The 12,800-nt window shown below is 40.2% G+C and overlaps 1 protein-coding gene across 2 annotated transcripts in view; it reads left to right on the top strand.

Moving 5' to 3' along the window:
• The window catches only part of EPHA4 (EPH receptor A4), a 136,781-nt gene that overhangs the window by 112,029 nt on the left and 11,952 nt on the right, over positions 1-12,800 (top strand). For both annotated transcript variants that reach the window (XM_010988407.3, XM_010988408.3), the window contains exons 9-14: positions 2,233-2,291; positions 4,118-4,231; positions 4,492-4,677; positions 8,562-8,623; positions 9,076-9,285; positions 11,163-11,312. In XM_010988407.3, the coding sequence (XP_010986709.2) occupies positions 2,233-2,291; positions 4,118-4,231; positions 4,492-4,677; positions 8,562-8,623; positions 9,076-9,285; positions 11,163-11,312 (781 nt within the window). The remainder of the gene's footprint in view (positions 1-2,232; positions 2,292-4,117; positions 4,232-4,491; positions 4,678-8,561; positions 8,624-9,075; positions 9,286-11,162; positions 11,313-12,800) is intronic.

The raw sequence follows: 12,800 nt of genomic DNA, 5'->3' as shown, positions 1-12,800 counted from the left end.
GGAAGGAAGGAAGGAAGAAAAGTTGGTACAAAAACTTCCCTGCTCTGTGCATTTTTTTCCCTTTAAAGGAAAGACATTGAAATCAGTATTCGAGATCTAAAGTGGTTTAAAAGATACACTTGTAATTTTAGATAATGCTTTTAGGAATTCTGATAAGATATAATCTCTCAAGCTGACAGGACCCTATCACACCCTTGGGACCTAGCCACGCGTTTCCCTGACACAAAATGCTGTTTTCATAGTGCCTGACCTAACTCTCTTATATTTCCTTTAAAAGGGGAGGCGAGGGGGAGACATGGAGGGGACTACATCTTTCATACAAATGTTTGGTTTCAGGATGTTTAAACCTATTTAACTTCAATAAAGCAATGGGTTTTGAGTGCAAGTGGAATCCAATTTAAGTGTACTTACTGATATAAAATGTGATGTTACTTGTAATTAACTCTCACTTGGTGTCATCATATAATTCATCTCCACTGTGAGAGGCATGTGAGGCAGAGAGCTGGACAAGACAGACACATGCCCCTGCTACTTGCTAAGAGGGTCATGGGTGAATCACTTAACCCCCGCCTCCATGTCCTCATCTGTACAGTGGGACCAAGCATGTGTCTGTCTGCCTGATTGCTTTCATAGGGTTGTTGTCAAGATGCGATGAGATGATAGATGCGACGGATCTAAAAAATTAAATGCAAAGTAAAAATGCTAGCTATTATTTGGGACTGAATTCCAGGCACTTCGAAGTGAACTCCAGTAACTGAGGCCTCTGTTTACTAAGCTGGTTCCTGCTTTGCAAACAGTTAGGGGAGGAGGTAACATATGTGAGGAGAGCACTTTGAAAGGTTAAGTGCAGTGTAAAGTCCAAGGTATTATTATTCGCAAAGGAATTATACACATGGAGGAACATCTGTAGGCTCTGAGGGGCTGATTGCAGCGCGGGTTCCTGCCTTGCTGACACTTAGGAGAGGAATGTGGGGGAGGAGCTGGGACACATGGCCGTGGTTGCGCTGCCTCTGGTGGCACCACGTGGCCCCCCCCCTTCTTTTCCATGATCACCCAGCCCTCCTCTACTTGTTCAAAGTTCAGGGATTCAGGGTATCGGATTCGGACAGGGCCACACTGCTGAGACCCACTGTGGCCGTCAGGGAGTCTTTTGTCCCCACAGAGCCGTAGTTTCCTCACGTGTAAGAGTCTTGACTTACTTTGTCTTTAAAGCTCTAAGAAAATTACAAGACGGTTGTAAACTTCAAAGTAAATTTGACGTTTTTGACCGATATGTAAATGTACACATTTTATTCACTAAAATGTTCTTACCTTCCCAAACTTTAGAGCATTCTAATATCAACTGAGTTGATTTTCCAATTTACCTAAATATACGTACACATACACACACGTATACGTGCACATATATATATATAAAATGTGTCAAGATTACTGATTCAAGATTTATATATATTCAAGATTTCTTTTTCCCAAGACTTTTATAACCAAGCCAGATCTCACTCCTGTTGGGCACTGAGAACAGAATGCCAACTCTAAAACCCTACATCATTTTTTGGAAAAAGGAATTAGGCTACAAATGGAAATTTATTTTTACTCTTGCCCAAGTTTTCTACAAACTCTTAAGGAATGTAATCCAGTACCAAGCAAATATTTACCTTTTAAATGGTCATTAATAATTTAGGAATTTGTATGCAGCGGCTGAAGCCAGTGACCACAAAGCTATTGTTTTAAGAATACCGTATAATATGATAATGAGGTTTTTTTATGGTAGTGGTTATTGTGGTGATAGCAACAGGGTTTATTATTACTTATCACATACTGATTGTTACTGTTATTTGATTTATGCAGAATTCACCTGGGGAAACTTACTTTAATTCAGAATATATATGTGTGTGTATATATATATATATGGAAATTAGCCGGTAAACTTATAATCTATTTTCAATAAAACAGATTTCTCCTGGGGATTTAAAATTATAATTATATTATAAAAATATTTGCTTTATCACCTCAGTTTAATACTGTGATTAAGAGCAGAGGTTCTGACTAGTTGTGCTTGAAACCATTATTTACTACCAAAGTGACAAGTTTTCATCCTGTTATTTCACCTCCCACAAACCTCAGTTTTCTCATCTGTGAAATGGGCCTGCAGTATCTGCCTGACTTACATTATGGTAGCAAAGAGCTTGTGGCTTACAGCTTTTGAGAATGTTCTTTTTTAACTTTCAATAGACGGAGTAAATACAGCAAAGCAAAACAAGAAGCAGATGAAGAGAAACATTTGAATCAAGGTACAGAATAATTTTATTTTTAGAGCACGTCTCATGTTTTCTGTTTCGAAATGTCTAAATAATATTCCTGTGGCCATTAATATTATATTCCTTTCATGGAATTATCCAAATAATGTACTTCATAATGTACTTCAGGGTAGCAAATTGAAATAGGTGATTTGTGATTGTTTAAAGTGAGATTAAAGATGGATATTGGGGAATTTCCTCAGATTCTTCATTTTCCTTATTTTATCCTTCACCCTGAAAACGTATTGGTCGAGCTGGCTCAGTTTTGTAACTGGGTGGCAAGATTTAACAGGTAACAGTTTTTCTCATGCTACGAGGAAAATCTGGGGAGACAAACAGAGTAAGGAATTGAACACACCGCAGAATATTGCTGTGGAATTCGGAACAGTCATTATTTCTTCAGTGGATTCTGGTTACTCTGATGTTCCAAATGAGGTCAAAGATTAAATTTAGAGAGTCAGCTCTGAATGACCTGAGAAAGATGGAAGACTCTGAAATGGACAGTGGTGGCTGATGCCCGGAGCACTCCCTGTCCAGTAGAACTTTCTGAGACGGTGGCAGAGTTCTTTACCTGCACCACCTAAATGCATTAACCAATAACCACATGCGCTATTGGATACTTGAAAAGTAGCTAGTATGAAGGAGGAGGTGAATTTTAAATTTCATTTAATTTTAACTAATTTACATTTAAATAGCAACAAGTGGCTAATAGCTACCCTACTAGTGTAGGGAGGTAGAAGAGCACAAGAATAACCTCCAGGAAGGTTTTTTTGGCTGGAGCATATAAAGCAATGAAGAGGCATGGAGTGTCTGACAGTTTTCCATTTGTTCATCTTGTTTCCCTTCCAAAACCACACTTTCTCATTTGTACAAAGTATAGATTTTTTAAAAACAAAAATGCTGTATTTTTTTTTTTTTTTTTTTTTTTGGTGAGGACAAAACTGACAGTCCTGGAAAATCAAAGGGGCTGGACCAACTAGTGTCCTACACCTCTCAGCATCCCAAAGCCCCAGGAGCTCCAGCAGGGAAAGGAGAGGTGTGAATGCCAGTGGAAAGTTCCCAGTAATCACTAATACACCGTGTCCCAGACTTCTCTGGGCGGGCCGCCTCGGAGCTCACATGTAGTTTACAAGTGACTGTGGGGTGTGGCTGAATGACACTTCCTAGTATTCAAACCATTCATAATTCAGCTACATTTTCTTCCTTGGAAGCTTCCAGGTGAAATTCAGTGTCTTTACAAAACAGCTCCTTCTTTCCAAAACAGAATAAATTGGAAATCCAATATAGAGTTTGTATCCTCAAATCACCTAGTGGGCATTACCCTTCTTTGTCCATTTAACCTCGGTCTAATGTTTCTTTGTTCATTGTTGGTCCAGATAGGGGGCAAAAGGTGACACCTTGTGACCTGGTCATTTGAGAGCGTTTCTCTTATCCTCCCTAATTGAATATAGCTGGAGATGGTGGGTAGGCCGGGAGCGACTGATTGGGACAACAGTATTTAGCTAACGCATTCCAAATTTCCTTAAGAGACTCTCTTTTCCTCCATGGGATAGATTATTTTTAAAATTTCATCCTTGAAGTGTGAAGACATTGCAGGAACTCAGGAGCGCTACAGCGTCTTAAGTAGCTAACAAGTCTTTGTTTACCCACTAGTGCAAACCAGAGCAAGACTTCAGACATGTTCACAGGTCTCTGCTAAGTGTTTTTCCTCATGCTAGAAGAACTTTGCCTGTGCTAAATACTTTCGGTCCCAGACAACATAAGTTTATTAGTGGTTCCTGAGAGGTATTCAGCCAACATATTGCATGTTTATCACTTAGGTGTTAGAACTTACGTGGATCCCTTTACATACGAAGATCCCAACCAAGCAGTTCGAGAATTTGCCAAAGAAATCGATGCATCCTGCATTAAGATTGAAAAAGTCATAGGAGTTGGTAAGTGTCTGAGTGTCTAATAAGCCTGTTTTCTTTGTGGATGTTAAGTATAGTAAGGGTGCAGATTATATAAATGTATATGAATATATTGTATGTGCATTTATATGTAAATATCTGTGTACCTGGAATTTCCTTGATCTATTTAAATGAGCACAGGGCCTGGCATATAACAAAATCTCGACAGATGTTAGCTCTTAGGCATTATTTTCTCACCTTGACTGTTTCTGGTTCAGAGTCAGTTCTTTTTTTCTCTCCCGCAGGTGAGTTTGGCGAAGTGTGCAGTGGGCGTCTCAAAGTGCCTGGCAAAAGAGAAATCTACGTGGCCATTAAGACGCTGAAAGCTGGTTACACAGACAAACAGAGGCGGGACTTCCTGAGCGAGGCCAGCATCATGGGACAGTTTGACCACCCGAATATCATTCACTTGGAAGGCGTCGTCACCAAATGTACGTGGGTCACCCCCGTTACAAAGCCAAGTTAGAAGTTACTGGCAAATTAAACACACATTTTCTTTCCAGGGCAATGACAGATGGAGCAGACCCACTGATTGCTAATAGGAGGAAATCAGCGCGGGACAAGTCATTAATCTTGTAGTCAGCTCGAAATGGGTCCATGGTTTAGGCTGATGCCTTATTTCCAAGGCAGCTTGTGTGAGATTTTAGGGAAATTAATATTGCAGATTTTTGGTATGCCTCGCCATCTTTCAAATCTTTGCTAGACTCAACTGATTGTCACAGGGTAGGCGCAAGCAGATGGGAAGCAAAATAAATTATAAATACTTTTTGTATAAAACACAACAAAACTTCACCACACCTTGTTCTGGAAGCTTCCGTTCCAGACGCAGGGAGTGAATCTTAGGAATCTGTTATGTTGGGGTATTTGCTTGTCTGCTCTGCTTGATTTATAGCAGTCGCAGTTCAGCACCTATTTACAGTAACACCTGGTTGAACCTTCCTTTTTTAGTCCATTAGCATTCGCTGAGCCCGTGAACCACGCTTCAGTTAAAATACGACACAGCTCAACAGATGCGTTTTGCCAAGCAAGCCCTGAATACATCTGTAAGGCTGGCTAAGACCAGCGGATAAAATGCCACATGAACAGGGCAGCTGAAATGGTTACGACTGAAGCTGGCTCAGCTCCAGGAGCCGCAGTACCCACTACAGTTACTACAAGTCAAGGGTCTTGGAAGCCTGGGTCTGTGTCTCCAGGAAGTGCCATTTAATTTGATTCCAGCTGTCCCTGAGAAGCATCCTTCATCCATGGGTGCAGAGTGGCTGCTGCAGTGGGTGAAGTGGAGGTGGTTAAAGAGCAGACTTCGGACATGAGATCTGGGGCAGAGGGGGTGTGAGACACAAGGGTACATGGGCTTTAAGAAGAGATTATAGATTACTAAAAAGCGTGAGCATGTGGACACTAATTTAGCTGTCCTCAAACTTAAGACATCAGAATCCTGGGAAACTCATTCAGACACTTTTCCTGGACCCCATCCTCGGAGGTTTGATTTGGCAGGCGGGGCCTGTGAGTTTGCATTTCTGAAGAGCTCAAGTTCAAGCAGACCCTCATTTCTGGGACCGCCCTTTGAGAACCATTGGCCTGTTCACCAAAGACTTGCACATAGCACGTACTGCTAGTAAAGCCGGTGGTCTTGACTAGTTACTCAGCCTTTCAGTTTCCTCATCTGTAAAATAGAGATAAAAATAGAACTTGCTGTCCAAGGTTAGTTTGGATCAAATATTTAGTGTATTTAGCATGATGCTTAGCAAATTTAAAAAAAAAAAAAACTAAGTGTTAACTAGCATTGCTGTGTCTTAAGAAGCACATCTTTAAAGAAGCCTATCTTTCCCCATCTTAGGAATCCTTCAAAAACGGAACCTTCGTGCTGAGGATATATAAATTTCCACCTAAGGTGAAGGCTATAATTAGCATAGAATAGCTCTCTTTGCTTCTTAAGATTAGTTTTACAGACAGGATATTTTTTCTGTTGCCTGTGGCCTTCGGGGCTGCCCAGAGCCCTCCATTACTTTAATTAAAAGATAACATTCCTTTTAAATGCTTCTACAGGTCCATTTTCTCAAAAGGAGGCTCTGTTCAGCGTGGGGTGTTTTTCCTGGGGCAGACAGTTGATTTTCGTAGCACCTCGGCAGAAGAGAGAAGGAACAGGGGATCTTTGTGTTAAAGTCCCACCGCGCCTCTAAAACACGTAGCTATTACGGCTGTAACTGTTATAAACGACTGGATGCATTTGCATAATGCAGTTGTCACTGAATTTAAATGATTTAAAATTTCCACCGGAGGAGCTGTCCCCTCTCCCCCATTTCCCCTCCCAGCTGCATCCCTGCCTGTTTCAGGGAAGGAGCTGCCTTCATCTGGGAACCCCGCCTGGGACCATTTTATAGCCCCTCTGCTTATAGAGGCATTCATCTTTATTTCTCTTGTAGAGCAAAGAAAGATTCTGACAAATGGCTGTTTTTAATAAACATAAATAGGAGTGTAGAAAAATCATGAAGTTGGACTAGGGAGATGTGAAAGTGAAAAGATGGAATGCAAGAGTGGGAATTCATTACCAGCAGTTCCTTGAGTAACTTTTTAAGTGCATAGGGAGGTGATAAATTCTTGCCACTACCCCCTCTCTTTTGGATGTTCTGCTGTCTTCCCCGCACTTCAGAGGGATCCGCTGAAATGCAATGAGGTGTTAATACACCGCCAAGAGAGTCACCCTTTCTCATCCGTTGACAAGGTATCTTTTGATGGAGGCAGGTTAATTAAAACTCATTTAGATGCATTTGTTCTCTGTGGTCACAGATGTAGAGGGTAAATGAATCTGGGGACCAAGAGCTTCCCATTGATATTTGATGGAGGATGGAAAGGTGTATCGGGACCACTTCCTCCAGCCCAGAGGGAAGAGACTAGAAGTGGTTTCCCTCATCCTTTGGTCTACACCAAGATTTTCTGCTTTCTCTGCCAGCTTTCATTCATCACTTGACAATAAAATGTCTATCGCATGGTTTTTTCATCCAACATTTTTGCCTCTGAAAGGTTCTTGGGCATGACACCCAATGCACAATCAAAAAACAAATTGATAAATGGGACTTTCATTGGAATTAAAACCTTCTACCCTTCCAAATGTTTGCCTCTGAAATGAAGACATTTCCCCATTCCCCACATCAGCACAGAGTCTCATCTGATAGGGGCTCTGGGTGGGAAATGTATTTGCTTTGAATAATTATGGGGGTTTTCCAGCAGCGACACATCCCAGCCCATTTTCCCCGACTGCATGTCTAAGTCCAAACAGGCCACAGGGGATGGCAGTGAATATTTTTGATTTATCAAATTAAATTCTTTTCCTCCTAGAGACTCTTTTATGTTCTCTTTGCTTTAACCCTTCCGTTAGTAAAATATTGAAGATTTTCCCCCTCACCCCCACCCGACTCCCACAAATACCCTTTAGAAAGAGAGAATTTCAGACCTTGAGTCCACAGCAATTAAGAAACTGAGGAATGATTCTGATTTCCTAAGGTCCTTAGAAAGAAAACTAAAGTGAAATGAAAGTGTGATTTCCTCCACTTCTCCCAAACCTTAAAATCATTTTGATGTCTTTGCTTAAAAAAGGGAATGGGGCGTATCAGTGTTCAAGTACTGAATTAAAATTGCTATCTAGGATGAAATAACTTATTGAGCCTTTTCTGTGATTTTGTTGTTTTTGTTGCTGAAGTCGGCAGCCCTAAGGAAGCAGATAGAATAAGTTTATTTATAGACAGAGAAAAGAAAGAATATAGCCGCTGACCTGAGCGAGGCAGGAGGAAAGAAGTTAATATTGCACATGCTTGAGTTTTAAGATGTGTCTGGGGAATGACATATCCAGCATAGCTACCGCTCCCAGTAACATGTGTTTCTCTAAATAGGTAAAAAAAAGTTTCTCCGTTCATTGATTTCTTTAACATTGCGCAAGTGGCTCTTCTGGGGACAAAATAAATTAATTATCCTAAAGATTTGTTTCTCCTTTAAACAGGCCTGCCCATTTATCTTCTCTGTTTGCTTGAGAGTGCAAATGCCGATTCATGTGTTCCCTGGATACCGGAGGCCACTTTAGTTAAAGACCTTGTCAACAGGCCGCCCAAAGGGTTAACCTTCCAGATGGAATTTAAACCTACTCGTCCTTTTAATATTTCATTCCTAGCTCCCCACAGCTGAGGCACAAGCTTGGCTTGTTTTAATTAAATTAGATCGCACAAGACAGGTGTCTTGGCAGGAAAATTGTGCACAACCCATTTTTATCTCATTAACTGCAGTGCTCATCAAGGGTTTGTGTTTTTCTTTCTGAAAACTCTAGGTAAACCAGTAATGATCATAACAGAGTACATGGAGAATGGCTCCTTGGATGCATTCCTCAGGGTACGTGACTACTTTGTATTAAACCCAAGAATGTTGGTATTTGGAAAACTCTATCAGATGCCTAGTATCCATTCTGTCTGGTTGTGTTCATGGAGTTTTCTTAATGGGGCAAGGGCAGAAGTGGAGAAATGGAGAATGATGTGATTTTTAAAGGCTATTCAATTATCCATGTTCAGGGAGGGTAGTACTTGATTTATTCTTGTATCGTGGGGCTGTTTGAGCCATAGATTCATTACAGTTGGAGAGTTTCCATCTATCACAGGAAGCGAACCCACTCCTAGGATATACGCCACTGGTGAATTAGTGGCTTTGGTCAGAAAGGCCCGGAAATAATATTGAGTTTCACTGCACACCGGATACAGATATCAGAAAAGATCCAAGTAATAAATGCTTGGTGAAAATTAATTTGGCTTAATGCTAACGAGATCGTACCTCATCCCTTTCCCGCACAGAAGAACGACGGCAGATTCACAGTCATTCAGCTGGTGGGCATGCTCCGTGGCATCGGGTCCGGGATGAAGTATTTATCCGACATGAGCTACGTGCATCGAGATCTGGCTGCACGGAACATTCTGGTGAACAGCAACTTGGTCTGCAAAGTATCTGATTTCGGCATGTCCCGGGTATTGGAGGATGACCCGGAAGCAGCGTACACCACCAGGGTAAGGAGGATTTGCGACCTCCGGGTGTTGACTCTGATGAAACTGTTCCTTTCACTTTGATGTTTAAGCCCTTTTGTGATTTTACAACTTGCCTCATCCTTCAGAGCCTCTTCATAGCCAGGCATCCATTTTTAAACCATGTTTCCAAGAGGGATTTTCAAACAGCCTCTGGATGTGTGACCGCTTTCCAAAGCCACAGACTAGAGCATCACGTATTACTGAATTTTTTTCACACAGTCCATCCTTCCTGTTTGTTTTAGATTTCCCACTGGGTTCCTTTTTATTATTTAAAAAAAAAAACTCATTTTAAACAAGACCAAATACTGTTTCTGGTTGGCTGCCTACTGAATCTGAGAATGTGTATACGGGATTTATAAAACATTTACACTATGCAAGGTTTCCCACTATCTAATGGCCTTCATTTTACTACTGGTAGATAAGCCGGGATTAAGGCACAGTTAAGAGTTATCAGCATACAGTTAATGGCTATGCTATCTTAGCTGGACCATCTGAATATAAGATCCTAATGGAATAAATGCAGAATCATAAAAGTTATTGGCCATTAGGACTGACACTGTTAAAATCCACATGAAGCAGACCAGCCACTTCCCTCCGTTAATGCTCACCATTTTGTATCTGCAATAGTAAACGTTGGGGTTTTTTTGTATAGTTTATTGGGTGTGGGGGTTTTTGGTTTTCTGTGGGTTTTTTGGTTGTTTTTTGGGTGTGTTCACTTTCTTTGGCTGTAGTTTTGGTTCCTTTACATCTCCTCTTCTGAATTCTAAGTCCATTCATTTAGGAAAGAATGCATCTTTGTCCATGCTAAAGACTTTTAATTTTTTTTTCCCAGTAGTTGGAGAAAGGAAAGTTAAAGGAAGCTTCTAGAATGGTACATTTACATAGATAAACTCTTAGCTAAATATTTAAAGAAGACAGAGGCAGTATAAGTGTCCCGCTGCAGAGAACAAGCATAAATGTAATACACTAGGTTTTCAGAGTAAACGACAGCAAATGAATGCAATTTCCAGTACAATGTATTGCCCTGTTTAGTAGCCCTAATAAAGCGAAGAAAACTTTTAAAGAATGTCCTCTTGAAAAGCTGAAGTATGTGAATTAAAGCTGAATGAATTTCCCCAGATGGAACCCTAAGAAATATGAAACTCCACTGAAAATATGTTGCACATAAGCATAATCAAACAAGAGGCATTTGAGGCCTTTTAACTTTTCTTGGGTAATATTCAATTGCTTTACCATTTTTGCAGGTTTAAAAAATAATAATAATTATCAAAACCTTGCCCTCACTCCATTAAAGTCAGTAATGGCTCTCGCATCTGTTACTATTCGACTTCCTCTAAGAGCCTTTTTAGCATATTATCTTCTAGCTACGTTGGGAATGTTTCTCATACTCTGTAAGAGTTGAATGGACAGTGGGATGGCTAGAAATGTTCATATCTAACTTCCTTAGTTGATGATGTCAGAAGCAATATTAAGTATTGCCTTTGCGCTCCTGGGCAAGAGAATACAAGAAGTTGTAATTACTATCAGCTGCACATCCATTGATAGACACCATGAATAATGTGTATTTTGTAAAATCTAAAATTCTCTTTCTTCTACAGTATTGCCTTAAGCAGAGCTCAGATAATAGGGAGATTAAAAAAATAAAATTAAAGTGATTAGTTGTTTACTTCCCTAAAGAAAACATGTGAGAACTGTCTCGACCTGGAAGACTTTAGTTGGAATAAGTGAGTCCCTTGTTACTGTTTGGAGAGCTGTCTCAGGGATGCTGTCGTCCTGCTTGGCAAATGGTAGCACCATTCAGAAACTAAAATGGCACATCAGTGTACTCGGGGAATAATTTACAGCTTGGATATTCACAGGGTGGCAAGATTCCTATCCGGTGGACCGCGCCAGAAGCAATCGCCTACCGTAAATTCACATCAGCAAGCGACGTATGGAGCTACGGGATCGTGATGTGGGAAGTGATGTCGTACGGAGAGAGACCCTACTGGGACATGTCCAATCAGGATGTGAGTCTTTATACTCTGAAATATATGCCTTTGCATTGAGATTCAGGAGGTTTCACACTAGTGTCTGATAGTGAGTGTTGAGCTTGAAACGATATATTACGCTTAAGATTCTTGATACAAATGTGTCTAGTAATCTAGCTAAAGCTTATTATGGTCATGGATTTCAAGGACCAAGATTACAAAGCCTAAATGGTGAAGTATGGGAGATAGGTAGGTAGGTAAGTAGGTAGGTAGGTGCATAGCTTGATATGTAGTGATAGGTGACAATATTTTTACTTGATTTACTTTCAAACCCATACTGAAACAAAATTAAACTTTGAATTTTAAGAAAATGCAGAGATATGGGAAAAACACAAATTTCACATGAGATGAAATTGACACAAAAGGCTTATTGGAAGAAAACTAGTGAATATTTTAAAGCTGGCAAAGCTGTAATTAGAGCTTGCCCCTTGAGGACTCTAAAATCAAGCTTCACTAAATGACCCTTTGTAAATTATGCACATCCCTTTAAATGTACCATCTGGACGACTTTGTAAGGGAGTATCCTCAATGCCTGCAACTTCAGAAAAGCATTCAGTAATGACACTAATAAGATTCCAGAGTAATAGAATTTAATTACAAACATCTCCAGTGAGAAAGAAAAAAACAAATCTAGACCAGGGGGGTCTTCCTAGAACGCGGATTAGCTAATTCTGGGACGCTGTTAGTTCTAGAAGGGTTGGAAATCAGAACAAAATAAAATGGCCACTTTTTGAACTTTCCTAATTTTATATGCATGAGGTAGAAATGTTTACGTGTGTTAAGTATGAGTGTGTTTATGGATGCGTGATACTCAATTTATCAATAAAAATTCTCTTTTAGAAAAAATTTTCTTTTAAAAAATGTTCTCTGGTGTGGAATGTTACCTGACCATCTGCCTTGCCCTGAAACAACAGGACTTTGCAAAGCCTTGATAATTAAGTGACAAACCAGGGACACTTAAGAAATAGGATGCTGGTTGCCTTATCAGTAGAAGAATGTTCATTACAGAAGCTAATGCACGCCATGTCCAGTGCGGCAAGAAGAATTCTCTAACCAGATTAAGAGGAATGGTAGTGTTGACATTGCATTATCTGTAAATTACAAAGGAAGGTTCATAGCAAATCGGCAGAAAGACAGCAGCCAGCATAACTGATGGATAATTGCAGGCTAGAGAAAGACTGTGGAAGTGAATGGAGTGTAATCTATTGTTTGCTGAGATTATGCTTTGCAGACACCTTCAAGTACTTTTCTTACGGTAACATTTAGTTTCGAGTTAGAGACATTCAGAGGAACAAAGACAACCTAGAAAAATGAGGAGTGCGTGTATTTACTTATTGAATTATTTGATAGTTAAGCTTTTCTTTCTTTCAGTTGAGAGTGGATGCTTTCAAGAGGGGAATATCTGAAGATGTTGTTGGTTTTCCTGCTCTAAATAATTCTGACCTAGAGTTTTGACAGTTTCTACTA

This window comes from Camelus dromedarius, chromosome 4, assembly GCF_036321535.1.
Source record: "Camelus dromedarius isolate mCamDro1 chromosome 4, mCamDro1.pat, whole genome shotgun sequence".
Lineage (NCBI taxonomy): Eukaryota > Metazoa > Chordata > Mammalia > Artiodactyla > Camelidae > Camelus > Camelus dromedarius.
This window is presented reverse-complemented; position numbering and strand designations above follow the sequence as displayed.